Source organism: Ictidomys tridecemlineatus, chromosome 4, assembly GCF_052094955.1.
Source record: "Ictidomys tridecemlineatus isolate mIctTri1 chromosome 4, mIctTri1.hap1, whole genome shotgun sequence".
Lineage (NCBI taxonomy): Eukaryota > Metazoa > Chordata > Mammalia > Rodentia > Sciuridae > Ictidomys > Ictidomys tridecemlineatus.
Genome location: NC_135480.1, coordinates 5893566 through 5921096, shown reverse-complemented (window position 1 = coordinate 5921096; position 27531 = coordinate 5893566). Strand labels below are relative to the sequence as shown.

General features: G+C 36.6%; 1 protein-coding gene and 1 non-coding gene across 7 annotated transcripts in view; both read left to right on the top strand.

The window, feature by feature from the left end:
• The window catches only part of Kdm2a (lysine demethylase 2A), a 109666-nt gene that overhangs the window by 36949 nt on the left and 45186 nt on the right, over positions 1–27531 (top strand). For 4 of the 6 annotated variants that reach the window (XM_005333358.4, XM_013362012.4, XM_040284037.2 and 1 more), the window contains 3 exons: positions 18633–18771; positions 19643–19721; positions 20323–20369. In XM_005333358.4, coding sequence (XP_005333415.1) covers positions 18633–18771; positions 19643–19721; positions 20323–20369 — 265 coding nt within the window. Of the gene's footprint in view, positions 1–11973; positions 12001–17097; positions 17141–18632; positions 18772–19642; positions 19722–20322; positions 20370–27531 lie in introns of those variants that run through there. The other 2 variants (XM_078045523.1, XM_013362013.4) reach the window with 2 other exon arrangements.
• Positions 6529–6632, top strand: LOC120890208 (small nucleolar RNA U13). The gene has a single exon (XR_005734450.2). It is a non-coding gene; the product is annotated as a small nucleolar RNA U13 (small nucleolar RNA).

Sequence of the window (27531 nt, the reverse complement as noted above, 5' to 3'; positions counted from 1 at the left end):
CCTCGATTTTGCTGAGGCTGGCTTTGAATTTGAGATCCTCCTGCCTTAGCCTCCCAGCTGCTGGAATTATAAGCATACTTCACGTGGCCCCCCAGCTTAAATTCTACAACTAGGGGTCAAAGATATCATTTGTTAAGTTTACAAGTAAAAAAATGATACTTCCTATTGTCATATGAAAATTTGACCATCTTTTTTTTTTTTTGGCCAGGGGGCAAGGGCAGGATTGGGGGAAGATAATAGTGAAGAGTAATTGAAACTACTGTTCACATTTCACTGATCCTCAAGTGTACTTATTTTTGGCATTTTTATATTTTATTTTTAATATGTAAACACTGAGAAATGGGTTGCAGGCTACTTAATTAGTGAAGGAGATTGATCTTGAAGTGACACTAGTTGTTCTATAGCCACTTGTTCTGGCAGAATTTTTCTTCTTTTTTTTTCTCCTGGTACCTTGAACCTAGAGCACTCTACCAGTAAGCTGCCTCCCTTTAATTTTGAGACAGGGTCTCTTTAAGATGCTGAGACTGGCCTCAAATTTGGGATTCTCCTGCCCTAGCCTTCCAAATTGCTGGGATAATCTCAGCAACTGGATCTGATCTGTTCTCTCTCCCCTGGGCAATTAGAGGTCAGTTGAAGGAAACTGTATGGGGCAAGTCAGTAGACAAAGGAAAATGCCAAGGTAAAATGGTGCTAATTCTAATCATTTTGGGGGTGTTTCATTGTTGTGCTCAAACTGAACAGAGAGATAAAGGCTGCATAGAGAGGTAATAATCTCTTTTGCTTGGAAGATACGGAGGATTCTAGGAGCAGGGGTTGAGTTTTCTTTTTTGGATACCAGGGATTGAACTGAGGGGCATTCAACAACTGATTCATATCCTCACCCCTATTTTGTATTTTATTTAGAGACAGGGTCTCACTGAGTTAGTTAGTGCCTTGCCTTTGCTGAGGCTGGATTCTCCTGTCTCAGCCTCCTGTGCTGCTGGGATTACAAGTGTGCACGCCACCATGCCTGGTTTGAGTTTCGTTTTTAAATAACACCTCGTAAAATTATGTTAGTCTCACTTTCCTACTGGAAATACAGAGCAATTTTAGGATATGTTTCCTTGGAATTCACATACATTAAATTTCCTTTTTGAACCAGCGTGGTGGTGCATGTCTATAATCCCAGCTACCAGAAAGATTAAGTTTTAAAAAATATTTATTTATTTATGTATCTTCAGTTTTAGGTGAATACATTATTTTGTTTTTATGTGGTGCCGAGGATTGAACCCAGTGCCTCATGCATGCTAGACGAGCACTGAGCCACCACCCTACCACTCCAGCCCTCAGAAAAATAAATATTTTAAAAAATTACTTTTTTTGATGGCTGATTTCCTTTTTTTTTTTGGTGCTGGGGGTTGAACCCAGGGCCTTGTGCACTACCAGCTGCACTGTATCCCAGCCCATGATTTCCTTAGTTTTATAGTTCTCTGCTTCTTTCAACAGAATTGTGCTGTCCAACAACTACCCACATTAGCCATTGGACATGTGAAATGTGAATGTGGCTAGTTTAAATTAAGATGTAATGATGATAATAAGGTACACATTGAATCTTGAAGACTTGTTACAAAAAAAAAATATATATATATATATATGGCTAAGGTTGTAGCTCAGTGGTAGAGAGCTTGCCTAGCATGTGTGAAGCACCGGGTTCATTCTCAGCACCACATATAAAATAAAGGTACATGAACAACTAAAAAAGTATTTAAAAGAAATAGCCCACTAAGTTTTTATACTTATGATGATATGGTATCGATTACATTTTAAATAATTTATAGGGTTTTCTCCTGTTCTCAAAGTTTAATAGTTTCACAATTTATGTTTAGGTCTATAATCCATTTTGAATTAGTTTTTCTGAATATTATATGGCCATTGTTTCAATTTATATGCTTTGTGCAAATGTCAAGTTTTTCCAGCACCATTTGTTGAAAAGACTATCCTTATTATATTCAATTAATTGCCTCTGGTCTTTCAAACATCAGTTGATTATGTTTGTGTGGATGACACTGTCCTATAAAATGCCCCTCATGCCTGCCAGGCATGGTGGTGCATGCATGTAATCCCAGCGGCTCAGGAGGCTGAGGCAGGAGGATTGTGAGTTCAGAGCTGGCGTCAGCAATTTATCGAGGCCCTGAGCAACTCAGTGAGACCCTGTCTGTAAGTAAAATATGAAAAGGGGTTGGATGTGGTTCAGTGGTAAAGTGTCCCTAGGTTCAATCCCTGATTACTCGCCTCTACTCCAAAATGTTCTACATATTGTATTTCTCTCTTTCTTCATTGTGTAGTTGTTGTTGTTTGGTAGTACTGGGGATTGAGCCCAGGGGTCATTCTACACTGACCTATATCTCCAGCACTTTTTATTTTTTGAGACAAGTTCTCACTGAGTTGCCTAAGTCTTTTGAATTTGTGACCTCTTTCCTCAGTCTCCTGAGTTGCTGAGGTTACAGGTATGTACCATCACATCTGACCGTTATGTAGTTTGTTTTTCTAAACAGTTTCCTTGTAAACTGGAAGTTGGGTTTATGAGAAAAGGTGTAAAAAAAAGATTTTACTCTCACAGAATTTGCCTTTTTTTTTTTTTTGTACCAGTTAATTGAATTCAGGGGCCCTTAACTACAGCTGCTTCTCAGCCCTTTTTTGTATTTTATTTAGAGACAGGGTCTTGCTGAGTTGCTTTGGTCCTTGATAATTTGCTGAGGCTGGCTTTGAACTCACAATCCTCCTGTTACAGCCTCCCCGGCCTCTGAGATTACAGGCATGTACGTACCATTGCGTCCGTTTTAAAACTTGACTTTTTCACTTCAAAGTTCATTTAGTAGTTGGAATTGGTCTATTCTTGGAAGGGAGAAATAGTTGCAGTTAGAGTATGTTAATATCAGAAAAAGAGGATCTATGGGGGAAAAATTCCAGTGAGTGTGGTTTTAGTATGGGATGATGAAAAAGTTTTGGAGATGAACAGTGGTGATGATTATTTTACTTGTATGGTTATCACACATACAAAGTGTATGTTGCTGTGATGTATCACTGAATTTAGCCCTGCCTCCCTGCCTTTTCTGATAATTCATCCAGCTTCCTTTTGGCTTATTTGGACTCATTGGTAAAGGAACAAAGTTCTACAGTTCAGTCTTGGTTGAGTAAAAGTGGCAATGATGTTATATTTCAGCCATTGATACCAATAGAATTATTCTTTGTAGCCTCTCAGGGAGGCTATTGTTGAGAACTCTGGATGTCTTAAATTTTGCTCTGGGTGAAGATTGAGCTGCTGGTTAGAACAGGCTTTGCCTTTCATGATGTGTGGTTTCCATTTGTTGCAGTTAGCCAGAGGCAGGCCTTCTTTGCCCGGATAGTAAGAAATCTACAGCTTGATCCATTGTCCAAATGCTGTTTTTACACAAGGAATCCTATAAGTTCAGGATAAGGACAGTAATCATAATGCCAGAAGGAAAGTGACGGTTAATCAGTTTGCTATGAAGTCAGGCCCTTCACTTAGGAAACATACCTAAGATTAATAGCAAGAGCTCTGTTCAGAGGAAAGAAAAGAGCACCTTTATTTGTGACTAACAGAGTTCAGATGACCTCTCTACCTGCCTTTTTGTCTGCCTTGACTATGGACAGATTTGTGCTAAAAGCATGATACTGTAAAGTGAACTGTGACTTTGCTGAATTTATAAAATTATATCCACTTGAAACTTTTAATTATCTTCAATCTAATATATCACAAATACTTAGTCTACAGATTTTTAGGTTGTGTGTGTATAGCCTTTGCATAGGCAGTAGACTAGGGAAATTAGTATATTGTAGTACATCGTTTTTCAGTTTTTGATTACTGTGTAGTGGAAAATACATTTCATATTATGATCTAGAGCTATACAACTGGATATACTTAGTTGTAACAAAAATTTTCAGGGAATGGTACTTACAATTAATGAGCTTCATAAAATTTCATCTCTATGATTATATATTTGGTGTGGAGAGATTTAAAGATAATAGAATCTTTTTTAATATTTATTTTTTGGTGGTACATAATACCTTTATTTTGTTTATTTGTTTTATGTGGTGCTGAGGATCAACCCCAGGGCCTCACACATGCTAGGCGAGCGCTCTACCGTTGATAAAATAAATAAAATATTGTATTCAATTACAACTAAAAAATAATTTTTTTTTTCAGAAAGTTTCTTCCAAAGCATGTGCACTTGGAATCATATCAGAGGCCTATCACTTGGGATGGTGGAAGATAAAATCTTATCTGATGTTAAATGACATTTGAGAATAGGTATATGACATAGACCTTGTCTCAAGCCATATAAACCATTCTTTTGGGAAAAGATTATCTAATCCAATGTTGATTCATGTTCAGAACCATAGTTGGTAATATTTTTTTAAGAATGCATGACTGCTTTACATCTTTTATTTCATCTATCTTCATACAACCCTGTACAGTGGCGTCTGTTATCATTAATTACATTACTCATGTACAGTGAGAGGCTGAACCAGGATTTGAAGTCCAGAAACCAAGTCCAGACCCTGTTACACTGTACTGTGGCCTGCTTTTTCATTTATAAGGCCAAGTTTGCAAAGTATTTGTACATTAAAAAAATAAAAGTACTTATATTCTCATTTAAACTTCATAACTATCCTGTGCATTAGGGGTGAAATTCTTGATATTTTCACACACAAGAAAATGAAGATTAGGGAATTTAGGCCCAAGTGGCAATACCTAGACACACACTCATTTCTGACTCTAATTATCTTGTTGTCGTTATGTAGTTTTATTAAACATAATAAAGAGAGGGGTATGCCTAAAGGTGAATATTTTATATATAGGAATTTTAACTTGATTGAAATGATTTGATGATATGACAATTCAGGTCTGTAGAAACTTAGCCCTAAGATGCAGACTAAGTCATCTGATGATTAATAAGTCATCGTTCCTGGTGACTTAGGCATAGTTGTTTTTATTTTTTATTTTTTTCAGAATTTTAATATTTATTTTTTAGTTTTTCGGCAGACACAACATGTTTATTTGTATGTGGTGCTGAGGATCAAACCCAGGCTGCACGCATGCCAGGCAAGCACGCTACCGCTTGAGCCACATCCCCAGCCCATAGTTGTTTTTATTAATGTTTCCTTTTTAATTGTGTGGGTCAGTTTACCATTCTTACACCAGTATTCTTAGGTAAATTCAGAAACGAAAACAGAGTTTTCTGTGCTTTAACTTTGGTTGGTACAGATGGGGTAACTAAATGCTTAGAAGAGGTCTTGTCAGAACTTTAATTTGGTGGTGAGAGAGTGAAGAATGTGTTTATGGGGAGTATTTTAAAATACTAGCTTTTAATCTAAAGCTTTTATTCCTAGATATGAAATTTCATAAATCTGAAGTTTGACTATTTGAAAAGAGGTCATATGTTGATTAGGAGATTGGCCTTTTTGAATCAAAACATTAATCGTAGATCCAGAGAAGGGTCATGGAGGAAATCAACCTGATGAGGACTGTGGCAATTGGTGCATTTACATTATGTCTTCAGGTTTCAGATGACTGTTTAAACTCACTTAAAGACCTAGACACAGCATGAGTGAATCATTTCATGGTTTATGTTATTTACTGAGCAAATATCTAGAGGTAGTGACTGTTTTCAGGACAAACTGTCCTTTCAGGTCATAGTTTCTTTTTTGGTAGCTGGCAAAAAAAAGAAAAAAAAGGAAAGTCATTCATATTTCTCCTTTATCTTCAAGGTAAACTTGTAGGGGCTTATTCTTTTTCCATAAGTTGTTTTTGTGTAACAAATATATCCTTAACTTTTTAAAAAATTTTTTAGTTGTTGATGGACCTTATTTTACTTATTTGTCTATGGTGTTGAGAATTGAACCCAGTGCCTCATGCATGCTAGGCAAGCGTGCTACCACTGAGCCACAACCCCAACCCCTATCCTTAACTTTTAGAAACTAAATTGGCATGGCCTGTACCATGTATCATATGACTTACAACTACATCAATTACAGAAAATGATGAAAGTGCTCGCTTCGGCAACACATATACTAAAAGTGGAACGATACAGAAAATGATGAAAAAATAGGCATTATATTGTTTGTGTTCTGGGTGTCTGTTGCTATAGAAATAAATCAAAGCCGGGTAAGGTGGCACAGGCCTGTAATCCCAGCGGCTTAGAAGGCTGAGGCAGGAGGATTGCAAGTTCAAAGCCAGGGTCAGCAAAGATGAGGTGCTGAGCAACTCTGTGAGACCCTGTCTCTAAATAAAATACAAAATAGGACTGGTACATGGCTCAGTGGTTGAGTACCCCAGAGTTCAGTCCCCAGTACCCCCCCCCCCAAAAAAAAAAAAAAAAAGAAATCAGGCAGTAACCAAAAGCGTATAGGAAGTATTTGAATCTCACTGGATGTTTCATCAGAAACATCAGAAAATAAAGTTAAGAAATTGATTGGTTTTCCAATTTTTTTGTGTAGGGGTGATTTTTAAAGATTATTTCTTAGATCCTTTGGTTCGTAAGCGTGATGATGATTGGGTGTTCATGCTATGTGTGAGATGTGCCTCCCTCTAAACCTTGTTACCACATGGGCACATTACCTGTATGACGTGAGGGGGAAAAATTATTTCTTAGTGAACTCAGGCCTTTTAAAATTCTCTTTTCTGGTAGGTATGGTGGTACACACATGTAATCCCAACTTCCTAGAAGGCTGAGGCCGGAAGATTGGAACATTAAGGCCAGCATCATCAATTTAGTAAGATCTTGTCTCAAAAGATAAAAGGACTGGGATAACTCAGTGGAAGAGTGTTTGTCTACTATGCAGAAGGCCCTGATTTTGAGTCCCTAGCACAGGGGGCTGGAGGGATCCCCTTTTCTATTCTAGAAGGTAAATAATGAGAAAGGCAGATATTTTATTTTCTTTGGGGTTATGATTTCATTTAGTGCAGGCTAATTTTTATGTCATATATTAAGAATGCTAAATTTTAAAACTGTTCTGGTGCTATAGAAAAGAAGTGAAATTTTCAAAGAATGGGTCAGCAGAAGATAGAGTGAAGTTTCACATCTTTATTTCACATTTACTCAAGAAATGCGTGTCCAAGATTGCTTAAACATTGACAAATGCTGTTAATTTCCAGATTCTCTGCCCCTTTATACCCTCGTTTTTTTTTTTTTTCTTGGTATTGGGGATTCAATGCAGAGCACTTTACCACTGAGCTATATACCTAGCCCTTTCTATTTTTTGTTTTGAGACAGAGTCTTGCCAGGTTGCTTAGGGCCTCAGCCTCCCAAGTCACTGACATTACAGACATGTGCCACCATATTGGTTCTCTGGTGGTTCGACTAGATTACTTTTAGAGGATAAACCTCATGCACGTTTACATATTAATAGGAAGTTTAAAATTGTAAGAACTGCTTTTGTCACTATCCAAGAAGATGGGTTTCTGGGAAAACAAAGAATGATTTTTTTATTTTTTGGTACCAGGGATTGAATGCAGGGGTGCTTAACCACTGAGCCACATCTCCAGCCCTTTATATATATATATTTTTTTTTTAAAGAGAGAGAGAGAGAATTTTTTTTTTAATATTTACTTTTTAGTTTTCAGTGGACACAACATATTTGTAAGTGGTGCTGAGGATTGAATCTGGGCCGCACACATGCCAGGCGAGCGCGCTACCGCTTGAGCCACATCCCTAGCCCTCAGCCCTTTTTATATTTTGAGTCAGGTCTTGCCAAATTGTTTAGGGCCTCGCTAAGTTGCTAATGCTGGCTTTGAACTCAGGATCCTTCTACCTCAGCCTTCTGAGCCACTGGGATTACTGGCCTGTGCTACTGTGCCCAGCAAGAATGTACTTTAGTTAGAACATCTGAACTCTGTTTATGTATGTATGTTAATTAAAAAAAAATTTTTTTTGCAGTAGTGGGGGCATAGATCCAGGGCTTTCCACATGGCAGGCAAGTGCTCTACCATTGAACTACATTAGCAGTTCTTTTAATTTTATTTTGAGACAGGATTTTACTGAGTTATTCAGACAGTACTACAATTTTCAATCTTTCTGCCTCAGCTTCCTTAGTAACTGAGATTATAGGTTTGTACCACCATACCCAACCTCAGATTACTTCTCTTTAGGATGAAGTTAAGATGTATGTCTTTTCTTTATCTGAATTTCAGAGAGTAGTTTTACTACTTAGCCACAGTTTTTTTCCTCTGCAGAACTGTGGTGATATAATGGTTAAATATGCAGCAAGTACACTGAACAACAGTTTATTATACCAAGTGGTAGGAAGAAAAGCAGGCAGTGTTGGTCAAAGAGATTCAGCACTCTCATTTCTCTGCCATTCTGTTTTGTGGAGGGCATATTTTTGGTGAGGTTGAGTATATCCTGACTTTGAGAGAATTTTAGGGTCATTCTGCATATGATAGCTGTTTGACATTAATTCTGAAGAGAACTTTCAGGGAAAGTTCATTTTGTTTTATGTATTCCTCTTTTGTTGATCATTCTGCTTTCTGAGCAAGTGTCTGTTTCTCTCTCTCACCAGAAGAGACAGGTGTGTATATGCTCTTGCCAGATTCTGCAAAAGATGCCTTTCTTTCTTTCTTTTTTTGTTGTTTGTTTGTTTGCTTGTTTATTTTTGGTACCAGGGGTGCTTAACCACTGAACCACATATCCAGCCTATTTTGTATTTTATTTAGAGACAGGGTTTTGCTGAGTTGCTTAGATCCTTACTAAATTGCTGAGACTAACTTTAAGCTCACGTTCCTCCTGCCTCAGTCTCCCAAAATTCTGGGAGGTGTGCCATCATGCCTGGCTCCTTTTATGGATTACAGTGTTTTGTTGTTGGAACTGCTGTGATGTCCTCATGTTTTTCATTTATGGAAAGTGTGTTATGTATTATAGGTCTCTGAAAAAATTAATCTAACTTCTTCCAGAAAATATTTGAAGACTGACTTGGCTGAACTTTGAGTAAAACAAATTCAAGTTTTTCCAGCCATGTCAATAAAACATAGTAGACTTTCTTTGTAAGATATAAAGGAGTTATATTAAGCTGGGGTTGGCAGTGCACACCTATAATCCCATGGTGTCTGGAGGCTGAGGCGGGAGGATTTCAAGTTTGAGGCTAGCATGGGTAATTTAGTGAGGCTCTAAGCAACTTTTTGAGACCCTGTCTCAAAATAAAAAACAAAAAGGGGGCTAGGGATGTGGCTCAGTGGTAAGTGAGTTTTTAAATCTGCAGTACCAAAAACAAAGAAAACCCAATTAGGTTAAAATTCTGTATGTGGTCTTCTTTTATCCCTGTGTTCAAGTTTCTTTTCTTTCTTTCTTTCTTTCTTCCTTCCTTTCTTTCTTTCTTCCTTCCTTTCTTCCTTTCTTCCTTTCTTCCTTCCTTTCCTTCCTTCCTTCCCTTCCTTCCTTCCTTCCTTCCTTCCTTCCTTCCTTCCTTCCTTCCTTCCTTCCTTCCTCCCTTCCTCCCTCCCTCCCTCCCTCCCTCCCACCCTCCCACCCACCCAGGCCCAAGGTTTGATCATTGTAATTATAGGCTGAGTCTCACCATTTTTTGTGCCACCATAGCCCTTCTCATTAAAATCCTGCTTTCTGAGCATGTGTCTCATGAGGTGTAATGAAATGTTCAAATTTCGTAAATATTTTGATAACATTTTAATAACATTTTATTTCAGAAGTGTTTTATATTTCTATCTGTATATACATGTATATTTTATTTAAAAGGAAATACTGAGAGAGATAGTAGGGGTAGGAAAACCTCCACAAAGTTTGAAGAGATCATTGCTACAAGAGGAGCAATAGTGTGTGTCGTCGTCTCCCCCCCCCTTTTTTTTTAGAGACAGGATCTCCCTGACTGGCCTTAAATTGGCAATCCAGTCCTCTTGCGAGCCTCCTGAGTAGATGAGATTATAGGTGTGACCAGCTGTAGAGAGCAACAGTCTTTATACATAGTTGCTGGTATTTAGTAAGTGTTCCATAAAGTTATATTAAATGAATGAACATCTTTTCTAGTGTCATTTATGTGGAGTCTTTGGCCTGTGATTTCTTATAGAGTTAATACTATGCCTTTTGGGCTGGGGTTGTAGCTCAGTGGCAGAGCGCTTGCCTAGCATGCATGAGACACTGGGTTTGATCCTCACCACCATATAAAAATAAATAAAATAAAGGTATTGTGTCCATCTACAACTAAAAGAAAAAAATGACTGTGCCTTTTTATCTTTGTATACTGAGAATCTGGCTGTTATTTCATATTCTGTGTAATCTTTTTGTATGAATAAATGTATTCAGATAAATAAGACTAGTACAGAGGGAAATAGGCAGTGATCAACACATACCCGCCCCAAAGTGTGATCTTGCAAAGAAATTGAAAATAATCACATTTTAAAATTTAATTGCTTATTTGAATAGTATGCATTTATTTGGAGTGAGAACTTAGCTTCTTTCTTTAAAGTAAATACTGCATATTAAATAGATAAATGTATATTAAAGCTATGAAGTAAGGGTTTGGTATATGTTGCAAATATTCATATTTAATCTATACAACTTCACAGTTTTACAAAATGCCCTAAGCTTTTTTTTTTTTTTTTTTTAAAGCAGGAGCTCACAGGTGAGACATAAAGACCTAGTTGTTACTTGGCTTCTTGGCATCATCTACCAGCAAGAAAAAAACCTTTTTCTTTCATGCAGTGGGGTAAAATTAGAATTTTAAATTTCTTTGTAGAGATAGGAGATGAAGAAATTAATCTTAATAAAAAATATTGGTAGTTTCATCATTGAAGAAGATGTATAATAAAGTGTCACTCTGACTATAGATATCTTCATGAGAATAAGAACAGATTTTCATAGTATACATATAATAAATGTACTGAGTGCAAAGTACTTTTGAGATATAGAAAGGTACCTTGTCCTAACGAGTAATATTTTTATTTCAGCCGAATAGGGAATAATCAGTATAATAACTTGTGAAATAAAAGCTAGAATTAGAAATCAGGAATGGTAGAATATTAAATAAAAGTGGCATAAACAACTAGAAATATAATGTATCTTAGCAAATATAAGAAACCTCCCACTCTGAGGAAGAGGCTTTGCTAATTATCTATTTACCAAGCATGATTTTCTTTTCTTAAAGACAGTCTTCTTTAGGGCTGGGGTTGTGGCTCAGCAGTAGAGCACTTGCTTCACACGTGCCAGACCATGGGTTCAATCTCAGTACCACATAAAAATAGTGAAATAAAGGTCTCGTGCCCAACTACAACTAAAAAATAAATATTAAAAAAAAGACAGTCTCTTTTGTTGCAAACTCATTCCACCACTTTACCTTCTATCTCTGCCAGAACCATTTCAGCTGTCTGAAGTCTCCTTTGACAGTTTCTTCCAGCTGCCTCAAGCTACTGATTTGGCTGAAGTTTTTCTTCCCACACAATTTCAGGAGCATATAGAGCTGCGTGGTTAGGGCTGTCAGCTCCAGATCCAAAGTGCCTGGGTTTTAACCCCAGCCACTCTAGTTCCTAAGCCACACCAGTTATTTTGTTTTTTTTTTTTTTTTTTAAAGAGAGAGTGAGAGAGGGGAGAGAGAGAGAGAGAGAGAATTTTTAATATTTATTTTTTAGTTCTCGGCGGACACAACATCTTTGTTGGTATGTGGTACTGAGGATCGAACCCAGGCCGCACGCATGCCAGGCGAGCACGCTACCGCTTGAGCCACATCCCCAGCCCTAACACCAGTTATTTTGTAAGTTGGGTAGTTACTACTTCTGTCCTTCATTTTCCTTGTTTGTAAAGTAGAGAGGATAATATGTCATGTAGATGTTGGATTTAAATGTGATAATACATGCATGGTGCCTTTTTAAAAAAATTTTTTTAGTTGTAGATGAACACAATATCTTTATTTTTATATGGTGCTGAGGAATGAACCACATGTGCAAGGCAAGCGCTCTACCACTGAGCCCCAGCTCCAGCCAGTATGGGGTTTGTGGTAAGCACTCAGACATTAGCTGCTGTCATTACTTTGCCCTGGCATCATTGTTCACCTTTCTGATTAAAAGACCAGCAGACTTTTTCATATTTTATATTACTACTTCTCTGGCTCCTTTGGGCCTATTTGGGAATAGAAACACTTAAATTCTCCAAAAGAACTGACTTTTAACATCTGGTTGATTTGGCGGGGTCAGGGGAGGTATCAGGAATTGAACCCCAGAGTGCTTAACCACTGAGATACATCTACATTTTATTTTGAGACAGCATCTCACTTAAGTTGCTTAGGGCCTCAATTGCTGAGGCTGAACTTTTGAACTTTTGATCCTCCTGCCTTAGATTCCAGAGTGTTGGGATTATAGGTGTATACACTGCGTCCAGCTCCACCTGGTTGATAGTTGAGGTATATAGGAGTTTGTTTAATTTTGGAGGGTGTTGGGTGTTGTGGAGGAAGATGTGGAAGCCTTTAGAAAGCTTACTGCCTATCTACCACCAAGCTCCTTCCTTCTCTATCACTGAGCTTCTGGCATAGGCCTTTTTTTTTTTTTTTTGTGGTACTGGGGATTGAACCCAGAACCTTGTGCATGCAAGGCAAGCACTCTACCAACTGAGCTATATCCCTACCTCCTGTGTTGTTTTTTTTGAGAAACATATATTTGGGTGGCCCACTTTTTTTAAAAAAAAATTTTTATTAGTTATTGATGGACCTTTATTTATTTATATGTGGTGCTAAGACTCAAACCCAGTGTCTCACACATACTAGGCAAGCACTCCACCACTGAGCCACAACCTCAGCCTGCGGTTGCCCATTTTTTAATTTGATTTGTTTGTTCTGTTGTTTTTGTAAGAATTCTTTAAATATTCTGGATATTAACCCTTTAGTAGATAAATGATTTGAAAATATTTCTTCCATTCTGTGGTTTGTGTTTTTAATCTCTTGAGAGTGTCCTTTGCACAAAAGTTTTTAATTTTGTTGAAATATAATTTATCTATTTGATTTTTCTTTTGTTGCCTGTGCTTTTGGTGTCATATCCGAAAAAATCTGACCAAATTTAGTGTCAATTTTCTCTACTATTTTCCTCTTTTTTAAAATATATATATATTTTTTGTTATAGGTGGATACAATATTTTATTTTTATGTGGTGCTGAGGATCAAACCCAGTGCCTCACAAATGCGAGGTGAAAGCTCTCACTCTGAGCCACAATCCTAGTCCCCCTCTAAGAATTATACAATTTTGTTTTTTGTGTCTCAATCCATTGTGAGAGTTTTGTTTTGTTTTTGTTTTGCATGTGACATAAAGTAAGGTGTTCCAACTTCATTGTTGGATATCCAGTTTTCCCAACATTCTGCATAAAAAATGTATTTAATCTTAATTTAAATCTAATAGCCACATATCACTAGAAGCTACCATATTGGGCTGCATAGATCTAGATGACCATATATTACTTCTTTAATGTGTTAGTGTGGTGAATTAGATCACTAGATGTAATGGAAATTCTCAGAATTAACAAATTGCTTTTGCATTCCTGGCGCATAATACTAGTTAATGAAATACTGTTTTGTTTTAGTCACTGTTCCCCTTCACAGAAAATTAACTAAAATGACTATGGGAATCATTTAGAAAAAGATTGTAGTTTCTCAAAAAATATTCTTGAACAGTGGCTTTTTTATTGGTCCACATAAAACCTTTTTTCATTATAAAAATATACTGCTTTTCACAAACATATCCATTATGCTATCTTTTATTCTTTTACATATTGTTAATTATTATTTTATTTTTTTTAAATACATTTTTTAGTTGTAGATGGACATAGTACCTTTATTTATTTATGTGGCACTGAGGTTTGAACCCAGTGCCTCATACATGTAGGTAAGTGCTCTACCACTGAGCCACAGCCCCAATCCAATAATTATTACTTTTTATTGATATACTTTATATGTCAAAAAATTTACCCCCCCCCTTTTTTTGAATACCGTGGATTGAATTCAGGGACACTTGACTCTATGAGCCACATCCCCAGCCTATTTTATATTTAGAGACAGGGTCTCATTGAGTTGCTTAGCACCTTGCTTTTTGCTGAGATTGGCTTTGAACTTGCCATTCTCCTGTCTCAGCCTCCCAAGTTGCTGGGATTACACGTGTGTGCCATTGCGCCTGGCTCACCCTTTTAAAATTTATAATTCAGCAGTATTTTTAGTATGTTCATAAAGTTGTGCAAACGTCAGTTACCACTATCTAATTTCAGAACTCTTTTTGTTATCCAGGTAAACCCAGAACACATTAGCAGTTATTGTCCATCTTCTGTCCACCCAGCTGCTGACCACCACTAATGTACTTTATGTCTCTATAGATTTGCTTGTTTTGTAGATTTCATCTGAACAGAATTATAATGTGGTCTTTAGTTACTGACTTTTTTTCACTTGATATATTTTTCAGTTAATAGCATTTATCAGTAATGAACTCCTTTTTATTGCTAAACAATATTGCATTGTATGGATATACTGTGCTTTATTTATCCATTCTTCATTTGGTGGATCTTTGGGTTGTTTCTACTTCATGGCTACTCTGAATAATGTTGCTATCTCTAATGTTGCTCTAAGAGCCGAGAATGGTAGTATAGGCCTATAGTCCAGCCCAAGAGGCTAATGTGGGAGGATTCCTTTAGCTTGTGAATTTGAAACTAATCTGGGCTATGTGGTAAGATGCTGTCTTAAAAAAAAAAAAAAGGCCAGGTATGGTGGTACTTGCCTATAATCCCAGCTACTTGGGAGGCTGAGGAAGGAGAAGCACAAGTTTGAGACCATCCTGGATAATGCAGCAAGAACCCTGTTAAGGGCTGGAGGTATAGTTAAGTGGTAGAGCATTCCTGGGGCTTCAGTCTCAAACAAAGGGTCAGGGAGGAAAGTTGCTATGTACAAGTTTTTGTGTGAGTCAGTTTTCATTCTCTTGGGTATAGATGCTTGGGAGTAGAATTACTACATCATAAAGTAATTTTATGTTTAATCATTTGAGAAACTGCTGTGTTTTCCAAAAGGCTACAGTGCTATTTTTTTTTTTAAAGAGAGAGTGAGAGAGGAGAGAGAGTGAGAGAGAGAGAGAGAATTTTTAATATTTATTTTTTTAGTTCTCGGCAGACACAACATCTTAGTTGGTATGTGGTGCTGAGGATCGAACCCGGGCCGCACGTATGCCAGGCGAGCGCGCTACCGCTTGAGCCACATCCCCAGCCCCTACAGTGCTATTTTAATCCTCACCAACACTTAATATTTGACTGATGGGCTGGAAGTGATACTCACTGTGGGGTTTCTTTTCTTTTTTTAAAGGTACTGGGGTTGGAACTCAGGGGTACTTTACCACTGAGATACATTCTCAGGCCCTTCTTATTTTTTTATTTTGAGACAAGGTCTCATTGAGGTCTTGAGGGTCTCACTGAGTAGAGGGCTGACCTCAAATTCAACCTCTGCTTCCTAAATCACTGAAACAACTGGTGTGTAGCTACCACCCCCAACACCTGGATCTTTATTGTTTTGGATTTTCATTTCCCTAATGACTAGTGATGTTAAACGAAGTGTTTTAGTCGGCATTTTTACTGCTGTGACCAAAAGACCTGACAAGAACCATTGCAGAGGAGGAAAAGTTTATTTGGCCCTCATAGTTTCAAAAGTCTTAGTCTGTAGATGGTTCACTTTATATCTCTGTGCCTGAGATGAGGCAAAAATCATGGCAGAGGGTGTGGAAGAGAAAAACAGCTCAGAACTTGGCAGAGACAAAATACCCGAAGGGCACGCCCTCAGTGACCCACCTCCTCCAGCCACACCCTACCTGCCATCAGTTATCACCAGGTTAATCCATACCAGTGGATTATTAAGCCATCAATTAGACTAAGACTCTCATAACCTAATCATTTTACTCTGACCATGTGACATCACATATCCAAACCATAATACTAATAAATTGATTATTGATTTTCAGGAATACACCTTACTGTTAGCACTGAAAAATTCAAATTACTTTTGAAAGAAAATTTGGTTGAAATAGATTTCCATATTCAGTTTGTGCCTGTTACCTACTGAGATGCTCAGTCCAGCTAGGGTTAGCAACTATGGGAAGCCAGTAATTTCTCTTAAGTCTGCCTAAAATCACTGTATGACAAGCACCTGGAATAGAAGCTCAGAGCACACCAGTAAGTCAGTTGGAATTATTAGTGATGTGGGAGGAGATTGGTGGCTAATTTACTTAATATTCAAGTGACCTTGCCTTTGGAGTTTCACCTATAGCAGAGATTATTATGGCATACTGATCTCCAGTGTTATTGTAAGAATTGGTTATGTTTTTTTTTAAGGCACTTAATGGGATAGATCTTAGAAATTTACATTAATTTAGGGAGATAAGAAAAAACTTCCCCTTATCCTTGACAGTGTTAAAACTGACACAGTGTTTACATTGTCACTGATTTCCCTGGTTGGAACAGTCAAAAAGAAATTAGAAATTTAGACATATTTTTTTATTATCTTTAAGAAATAGGAATGGCTTGACTGGAGCAGGAGGCTTCCTTATATCCTTACACTCTGTGTACTTAAAATTGCAAATCTTGTATGTAGGGAAAAATAAAAACATGTGAAAAGATAGGATGGGGAAACTTTGTGCTAGTGTGTTAAAAATTTTTGAGATAATAGCACAATGGTTCCTTTTTTTTTTTTTTTTTTGGTAGGCCTAGGAAAGGGTGAGGTTTGAAAATATGACAGGAGGGCTGGGGATGTGGCTCAAGCGGTAGCGCGCTCGCCTGGCATGCATGCGGCCCGGGTTCGATCCTCAGCACCACATACCAACAAAGATGTTGTGTCCGCCGAGAACTGAAAAATAAATATTAAAAATTCTCTCTCACTCTCTCTTTAAAAAAAAAAGAAAGAAAGAAAAGAAAATATGACAGGATTATTTTCTTGTTAAAAAGTGCAAATGAGTACTTTCTAAAAGTGACTGTTTTGAAAACAAAACTACACTTATTATAGTTTTGTATTGTACCCTTATTCTATGAGATACTTGGAACTCATCTCTGGAACTTCTTTTCAGTCATATATAGAAAACAAGGCAAGGGAAGAACTGGATGATGTCTTTAAGTAAATGAACAAACAACTCCATGTAAGAAACACATCATTGAATGCCTCTAATAGAAATGCACCTAAATATTTTGAATAATGATGGTATTTTTAGAGTAAGTGAAAGTTAGCTAAAGTTGAGTCTTTTGGACTTTGAACTGTGATTTATGGCAACCAAAGTACCAAGGAAGGCTTTTACCAAATATGGAAAAGATATCCTTGGAGTGTTTCTACCTAAAAGTGATAAATTGAATTTTGTAGTCTTCTGGCACATAACAAATTTACTTTCCTTTAATTTTTATTTTTATGGCTTAATTCTGCCCTTTCAGACTTTTTCATTTCTTATTAATTTATTATTTATTTATTCGTTCATTTGTTTATTTATGGAAGATGATCACCATTTCACACCTTTAAAATAATTATCTGGCTGGATTCGGTGGCGCACACCTGTAATCCCAAGTGGTTCAGGAGGCTGTGGCAGGAGGATTGTGTGTTCAAAACCAGCCTCAGCCCTCATTTTTCTTTTTATTATTATTATTATTATTTTTTTTTTAGTTGTATATGGACACAATATCTTTATTTATTTATTTTTATGTGGTTCGAGGATGGAACCCAGAGCCTGACACATGCTAGGCATAATTGTAGCCCCCTTTTTCTTTTTGCTACTTGAGATTAAACCCAGAGGTGCTTAACCACTGGGCCATATCCCCGGTCCTTTTTATTTTTTATTTTGAGACAAGATTTTGCTAGGTTGCTAAGGCTGGCTTTGAACTTAAGATCCTCCTGCCTTAGCTTTCTAAGTGGCTGGGACTACAGGTGTGTGCCACAGCGCCTGCCTATGGATGTAAATTTCTCCACACACCAAAACTTGTTATTGCCCAAATGTTGGTGGTAGCTATCCTGGCAAGTATGTAGTATCTCATTACGGTTTTGATTTGCAACTCTGTAATGATTAATGATATTGAGCAGCTTTTTAGGTGTTTTCCTTGAAGATGTATTATCTTTTAATACTAATAATCATCTGCTGTTTAGCACACTGTTGTTTAGATTATCTCGGATAAAAGAGTTTGTGATCTATTCAGATGTTTTAGTCTATTCTTGAGGTTGTTTCACATAGTTAATCTTAGGTATACCTCTCCTCTATGAAAATAATTATATTTTGTATCTTCACTTGAATGTCTATAAAGATCGTTTATCTCCACTTTGATAAGCCATGGTAGACAAATAAAATATTTAGGAGATCCTATTTGGTTGTTTTCACTGTGAATGTAAATATCTAGGCTTAAAGAGTTAGCAAAGGTAAAATTCACAGGTAGGGAACTCAGTGGCTCATTAAAACTTTGTTATATTCTGTGTATTCTGAGAACATCAGCTGATCTTGAGTTGAGAGAAGAGATTTATAAGACAGAGAAAACCAATGCTTGATAAGCAACTGAGTTTAAAGTCGCACTCTGTACATGTAGGAAACACTGTGGCTGCTTGTAGATGGGCCTAAAAAAGTGCATGATTTTATCCTTATGTCCCTTCTTTCCCAGCGTGGTACCATGAGACGACGCTATGAAGATGATGGCATTTCAGATGATGAAATTGAAGGGAAACGAACTTTTGACTTGGAAGAGAAACTCCACACCAATAAATATAATGCCAATTTTGTTACTTTTATGGAGGGAAAAGGTCAGTATCAATTTGATTCAGAGCTGTAACCCCTTGATGTAGGAAGGCATAGAATCTGAGAACTTGATGTAGGAAGGCATAGAATCTGAGTTTAACATCCTGAAACTGAAATATTACCTATTGATGCTACGTATTTATTTTCTTTCTTTTATATAGTGCCCCTTGTATGCATCCTCTGTCCCATTTTTATACTCTTGAGTTGTTCTCTGATATATTAGAAGTAGTCTTTTATTGGGATAGGAGTATTTTTGGAATTTCTAAAGGCTTTTTCTTCCTCCCATCCCTTGGATTGTATTTAATTAAAAATAGTACAATAGGGCCGGGATTGTAGCTCAGCGGTGGAGCGCTTGCCTAGCAGGCGTGAGGCACTGGGTTTGATTCCTGGTACCACATAAAAATAAAAAAAACAAATACAAGAAAGGTATTGTGTCCATCCACAAGTAAAAAATAAGAAGTTTTAAAAAGTAGTGCAATAAAACTTCTTTTATGTATATAACCATATCACTGAAGCCAAGGAATTCCACATGTGTCATGTAGCTTTGATTCTTAACAAACTGACAAGAATGTTAAATGCATATCATTTTTTGGCTAAGAGAGAGGGTGATGATAATTCCTACTTAGGATTTATGAGACAACTCTGTTGCTTAAGTTCTGAACTTCCTGTGGAGATACAAATTTAGCAAACTTCTCAAGCCTGGCTTCTCGGGGTGTTTTCCCTACTTCTGAAGAGATGCTTCTTAGAAACAAGTGTTTATTTATTAACAGAGTACAACTGTATGCGCAAAATAATAGATCTATACCTTACTACTTAGATCCTTTTATCTTTCTAACTGTACTTGTTTTTCTAATAATGTTTTTTCTTCGATGACAGATTTTAACGTAGAGTATATCCAGCGGGGTGGCTTGAGAGACCCTCTGATTTTCAAAAATTCTGATGGACTTGGAATAAAGTAAGTATTCTGGGTCTGGCTGGATATGATTATGAAATGGCCTTTCCTCAGGGCTATAGGCAATGGCAGTATTGAGAACCCAGAACATTAGGTAATTGAAAATAATTTCTCACTTATTTAAAAAAAGTACATGTTTTTGTTATACAAATGATTCATGTTATAGGTAAATGAAAAAGTATAGATGAGCTAAAAAGAAAAGAAATTTAAATCTCTTGAAGTATACCATTCTTAAAAAATCATTGCTCATTTTTGGATATTTTTCTGTGTAAGAATGTAAATACATAATCATTTATAAAGTTAGGCATGGTGATGCATGCCTGTAATCCCAGTGATTGAGGCAGTAGGACTGCAAGCTCAAGGCCAGCCTCAGCAATTTAGTGAGACCCTGTTGCTGGGATGGGCTCAGTGGTAGAGTTCCTCTGGGGTCAATCCCATAATAAGTAATTTTTTAAAGACATTAGATAAACTTATACCTAAATATGTCCTAAAGATTGATGTGTTTAAAGAACTCTGATTGGGGCGTTCTCAGTACTTTAAAAAATCTCAAATTGACTAGAGAAGTTGTATTTTCCATTTATACTTACTAGTGTTTATTTCATAGGATGCCAGATCCAGACTTCACTGTGAATGATGTCAAAATGTGTGTTGGTAAGTATCAAGCTTTTGGCCTCTGAGTCTTTGAGACAGAGTCCTGAATCTTTGAGCTTAAAGTCATGGGAATATTGAAATATTTACTTGATTAGAAACTACTTGAGTTATAAAAGTTTTCTCTTTTGATACTCATTAGGCATAGAACCTTGAATCTTGATCCTTTTCCTACCTACCATCTTTATTCTCACTCTCCCTAAAGAGACTGTTTTTCAGGGCATCTTACCCAGGAACTCAAAACTTGTACCTTTGCGCCAAGAAACAAGCTACATTGGTATCTGTGATTCTTTATCCTTATCCTTAAAATAGTAGATACATTTCTTAGAAATTCAAACCAATGCTACATTTGGTAACTTGTCTAATACTTGAAATTTTGTAAACTGAGAAGTAGATACTTTAAAATTTCTCCTCAGTGATTTAATTAAAGCCAGTCCTTAATTTGATTTATATTTTATTGTATTTAAAAGGCTGTGGATATAGCTCAGTTGGTAGAGTGCTTGCCTAGCAGGAACAAGGCCCTGGATTCAATTCCCAGCACCACCACCAAAAAAAAAAAAAAAGATCCGAAAAATTTAGGAAAAGAAAGCAAATTTTTACAATCTAATTAAAGAAGAAAACTTCCTGGAGTCAGTAAAGGTTCTCTTACACTTTGTCCGTTGAACTGAAACTCCAGTGCCATTCTTTGCTTTGGAAATTAAGTATTGCAGTACTATCTCATGGCCACTTGAGGGCCCTTGTTAGACTGCTGAATAAAAACTCCTCTGTTATCTAAGAGTGAAAGTCATATCCTAGGTAGAGAAAGGTTCTCTGATCCCTATATTATTCATCCTTTCACTGTTTGTGTGTTAAATTCTAGCCACTTGCCTTTCACCATGTATCTAAGTACCTAACATAGCTCCTGGAGTGTAGTAGTAAGTGCTCAGGAAATCTATTGAATAATTAAAATGCACAGCTTTCTTTCAGGAGGACTTAGATAACCTGTTTGAATACTTACAAATCCATCATTTCACTTCTTTTCTTTCTTTTTTTTTAACTTTTATTTTTTTTAGGTGTAGATGGACACAACACAATGCCCTCATTTTTATATGGTGCTGAGGATTGAACCCGGGTCCCCGCCCATGCTAGGCCAGCGCTCCACCGCTGAGCCATAATCCCAGCCCCTCACTTCTTTTCTTGATGAATGTACAGGACAGTATTTTCCTGGACCCATGAGGTAGTTGATAACCATAGCTTTTTTCTATTGGTTAGACATTATTAGTTTAAATAATAAGGTAGGACATCTACAAAGGTAATTGTGGACTACAGATGACCTCATGAGAACTATTTGTGTTAATTTGTTAGAAATACAGACTCCAGGGGCTGTGGCTGTGGCTCAGTGGTAGAATGCTTGCCTCGTACAGGTGAGGCATTGGGTTCGATCCTCAGCACCACTTTAAAGAAAGAAAGAGAGAGAGAAAGAGTGTTCATTTACAACTAAAAAAGTATTTAAAAAAAAAAAAACAGACTCCAAGAGGAGATTCTAGGATGGTGGTAAGAACTTTGCTTCCCACCCAGACAGTAATTGTACTGGCAGAATTTGTCCACTATAACTCTTTTGGAACTGCAGTTCATTGAAGGCTTGCAACATCCAGAATAAGACTTGGATGGTAATACGTAGTAAATTTCGAGTTGTAGCACAGTAGCAGCCACCCCCTCCACCCTGCCAACCAAGCCCATGGGAAGTCAAGCAACAGTTTGCAGGAGGAAGGATGGGCAAAAAGGGTCCTTCAAAATATTGGAGAATCTGTGCTGTGATCATATGATGGCTGCTTCTGATCACAGAGGTACAAAGAGTTAGGTGGCCATTGTTGGTGCAAGCCCCTTCCCCCCTACCCAAATGATTTCCAGGAGATTTAAAAGGCCCATTCCCTTTACCACCCTCTTTCCTCTCCCCCTCCCTTTTTCCTTTACCCGGCTGGGAGCCTGACATTACAGACTATGATAGTCAAAGGCAACTGAATATATGGGGAAAATTAGAAACTAACTATACAAGCCCAAGGAAAGGTGCAGGCTCAAAAAAGACCTTTTGTTTACACTTCAGGTTGATCCTTGCCACACAGACAGCATACAGTAATCAGAAGCCCCAAAACAATAACAATATTTATAGCAAAACCTGGGAAGGGAAAAAAAATCTGATTTCAAGAGTTACATATTATTAGATTTATGTGTTCAGTTTTCAGTAGCCGATTAAAAAGTATACAAAGAAACAGGAAATTATGATGAACTCAAAGGAAAAAAGTAAATCAACAGAAATTGCCCTTGAGAAAAACCTGATCTAGTAGAGAACAACTTTAAAACAAATATCTTAAAACATGCTGAAATAACTAAAGGGAAATACAGAAAATTAGGGAAAATGATGTACAAATGACATGGAAACATAAGCAAAGAGATAGAAAACCAAAAAAAAAAAAAAAGGGTTTTGAACCTAAAAAGTACAGAAATTTACTAAAGAGATTGAAAGGCATATTTGAACAAACAGAAGAAAGAAAAAGTGAACTGAAAGGTAGGACAATGGAAATTGGGTCTGAGGAACAGAGATTCAAAAGACTGAAGAAAAGTACAGAGTCTGCCAAGGTTTGAATGTTTGTCTCCTCCAAAACTCATGTTGACATTTAATTGCCTTTCTAACAGTTTTAAGAGATGATTATTTTGTGAATGCTCCACCTTCATGCTGCCCTTAAAAAAAAAAATTAAAAAAAAATGAGTTTGATTCCTTCTTGTTCTGTTTCATCCTCTTTCCTTTTGGTAGGTTTAAAACAGCAAAAAGACTTTTGTTGTGTGCTAGCACCTTGATGTTGGTCCTACTGACCCCAGGAACTATGAGCCAATAAATTCCTATTCATTATAAATTACCCCTTCTCAGGTGTTCTGTTAAAAGCAGCACGAAACAAACCAAGAGCCCAAGGGGACACCTTCAGGGAGTACCAAAAGGAGGAGAGAGAGAAGGGGACAGAAAATATTTGAAGAAATAATGGCAGAAAATTTCCCAAATTTTATGAAAGTCATCCAAAAAAAAGTTCAAGAGCTCAATGAACTCCAGATAAACTCTGAGACCTTCATGAAGACACATAAATAAACTTTTCAAAAGCCAAAGTCAGAGTCTTGCAAGCATCAGAAAAATGACTCATCACATACAGGGAGTCTCAATAAGCTTATAAGCAGTTTCTCAGGGGAATTGAAAGGACTATACAATAATTTGAAGCCATGTAGAGAAATAAAGGTCCCAGTAAAGATAAATACGTGAACAGTTATATAAGCTAGTATTATTGTAACAATGGTTTGTTTATTACTCTGTGTGGGGCCGGGGGTAGGTAGGGGTGTGTGTGCTGGGGATTGAACCGAGGGGCACTTACTGAACCCCAGCCTTTTTCATTTTTTCTTTTTGAGACAAGTTCTTGATAAATTGCTTAGGGCCTTGCTACTTTGCTGAGGCTGGCCTTGAACTTTAAAATCATCCTGCTTCAGCCACACAAATTGCTGGAATTATGGGTATGTTCCACCACGCCCAGTTCCTTGTTTTCTACATGATTGAAGACTAATGTTTATTTATTTATTTATATTGCAATGCTGGGGATTGAACCTAAGACCATGCGCATGCTAGGCAAATGCTTTACCATTGAACTTCATCCCTAGTCCTTTTTTTATTTTTTATTTAAATCCTGTAAAGTCATTCTGGTCTTGTGATCCTCCTACCTCAGTGAGCTCCCAGGTATCCTGGAAACATTGTAGGCCACTGTACCCCAGTTTCGGACTGTTTTAAAACAACAGTTATTAGTCTAAAAATTAGTATTATTGAAACTTTAGATGTGACTCCAAATTTTTATTTTCTATGTAATTTAAGAGATGATGCATTTTAAAGAATTATCAGTTTATGTTCAGAGGCACACATATAAGGATGTGATTTTGTGACATCAAAACTCAAAAGGGAGGGCTGGGGTTGTAATGCTTAGTGGTAGAGTGCTTGTCTAGCATGTGTAAGGCACTGGGTTTGATTCTCAGCACCACATATAAATAAAGTAAAGGTCCATTCACAACATTAAAAAAAAAGAAAACCAAAAGGATAGGAATGGTTTGTCAAAGGAAAATAGTTTTTGTATGTTATTTAAGCAGTTTGATATTCAAAATAGAAAGCTTAACTATTGGATGTTAGATGTAAATTCCCTGATAACCAAAAAGAAATGAGAAAGAAATTTATATATTTAATTACAGAATAAACTAAACACCAAGGCAATGGTAAATCAGGTAGAACACTTGTCCTAGCATGTGTGAGTCCCTGGGTTTGATTCCCCAGACCACTAAATAAATAAATAAGTGTATGTGTCTATATGTATACACTGACTGAAGTGAAGGGAGAAATATGAAATACACAGTTCTATGCAATAATGTTTGAAGACTTCAGTAGCCTTTCTCAATAATGGATAGAACAACCAGACAGGAAAGAGGACTTAACAGAAGTAACGAATTAGACTTAACAGGTATATGTAGAATACTAAACAACAATAGCATACATATTCTGAAGTATTACATAGGACATTTCCAAGATAGATCATATGTTAGACAACAAATTAAGTTTCAGTAAATTTTTAAAGAAATATCAAAGTATCTTTTCCAACCACAATGGTACAAATGTAGAAATAAGTAACAAAACTAGAATGTTCACAGAATTAACCAATATATCCTTAAACAACCGGTGGAACAAAGAAGAAATCACAAGGGAAATTAGAAAAATATATATAGGCAAATGAACACAAAAACAAAGCTTACAGAATGTGGTGAATGGAATTTATAGTTATAAAGACTTAAACATTAGGGCTGGTGATACAGCTCAGTTGGTAGAGTGCTTGCCTCACATGCACAAGGCCCTGGGTTCAATCCCCAGTACCCCCCCCCAAAAAAAAAAAGACATTAAAAGGAAGGGAAATCCTAAATTAAAAACCTGACATTACAACCTAAAGGAATAGAAAATGAAGACCACAAAGATTAGAGCAGAAATAAATGAAACATAAAAAAACAACAGAAAATCAGTGAAATCAAAAGTTAGTTCTTTGAGAAAGTTAACAAAATTGACAAAACTTCAGCTAGATGGACCAAGGTAGGGGAAAGATTAAATGACTAAAATAAAAAATGAAAGTGAGGACATTACTATCAATTCTACAGAAATTAGAAAAATTATGTGAGAATACTATTCATATTTGTTCACCAACAAATTGGATAAATTAACAAATTCCTGGAAACACAGAACCTAACCAGACTAAATCAGAAAGAAATGGAAAATAGAATGGCTGTATAATTGGTTAAAAAGATTAAATCAGTATTAAAAAATCTCCCGGCAAAGGAAAGCTTGGATCTGATGGCTCCACTGGTGAATTCTACTAAACACTTGAACCATCCTTCTCAAACATTTTCAAAGAATTGAAAAAGGAGCACTTTTTAACTCATTCTGTGAAAGACAGTATAAGAAAATAAAAACTACAGACCAAAATCCCTTATGAGCATTGTTTAGAAATCTTAAGCACAGTATCAACAAACTGAATACAGCATATGAAAAAGATCACAGACCATGAACCAAGTTGCATTTACTCTTGGAAAGCAAAGATGGCTCGACAACATAAAAATCAATCAGTGGGCACCACATTAGCAGAATGAAGGAAGGAAAAACACAATCCCCTCAACTGATGGAGAAAATATATTATTTGACACAATTCAACACCATTTTCTTTTTTTTTAATATTTATTTTTTAGTTGTAGTTGGACACAATACCTTTATTTATTTTTATGTGGTGCTGAGGATTGAACCCAGGGCCTCTCAATGCTAGTGAGCCACAACCCCAGCCCCTCAACACCATTTTCATGATTAAAAAAAAAAAAAAAAAATTCAGCACATTGGAAACAGAAGGAAACTACCTCAACATAATAAAACCATCTATGAAAAAGCTACCCAGTTGTGAAAAACTAAATGCTTTTGCTCTAAGATGAGGGATAAGGATGCCTACTTCTGTCACTTCAACATGGTACTGGGAATTCTAAATAGCGTACAGGCAAAAAAAGGAAATAAAAGGCATCTAAATTGGAAAGTAAAATGGCCTGTTCACAAATTGAAAATAGAATTACCATATGGTGTTATAGTAGAAAACTAAATTTAGATTGCCCCCAAACCTGTTAGAAATAAAGGAATTTGTCAAAGTAACAAGATACAGAGTACATAATGTTCAGTTGCATTTCTGTACACCAACAACGAACAATCTGAGAAGGAAATTTTGGAAACAGTTCCATTTACAATAGTGTCAAAAAAGAATGTAAAACACTTTTGTTAAGATTTGTATAATGAAAACTAAAACACTGAAGAAATGAATGAAGACATAAAATGGAAATGTGCCTCATGTTCACAAGTTGGAAGACTTAGTTTTTTTTTTGTTGTTGGGTTTTGGTTTTGTGTGTGTGTGTGTGTGTGTGTGTGTGTGTGTGTGTGTGTGTGTGTGTGTGTGTGTGTGTTTGGGTTTTGTAGTATTTTTCAGTGCTATAGCTCAAACCCTGGGCCTCTTACATGCTAGACAAGTGCTGTACCACTGAACTATACCCCCAATTCCAAAATACTTAATAATATTGATGTCACTACTCAATAAGATGTCAAAACTGGATGCTGGAGTTGTGGCTCAGTGGTAGAGCACTTGCCTAGCATATATGAGGTACTGAGTTCGATTCTCAGCACCACATATAAACAAACGAATAAAGGTCCACCAAAATCTTAAAAAAAAAAGGAACAAGGACTGGGGTAGTGGCTCAGTGGTAGTTTGCCTAGCATGTGTGGGGCACTGGCTTTAATCCTCAGCACCACATAAAAATGAAATGAAGATATTGTGTCCATCTACAACTAAACTCTTAATATTTTTTAAAAAGGAACAAGATGGGGACATTTAAAAGACATCACTATACTTATTATTTTAAAAAAAAAAGTCAAAACTGCCCAAAGTGATCTACAAAATGATGTAATCCCTATCAAAATTCTAGATGTTATTTTACAGAAATAGAAAATTCCTAAAATTCATATGGAATCTCCAGGGGCCAAGAAAAACCCAAATATTCTTGAAAAAGAAGAGCAAAGCTGGAGGAAATACATTTCCTG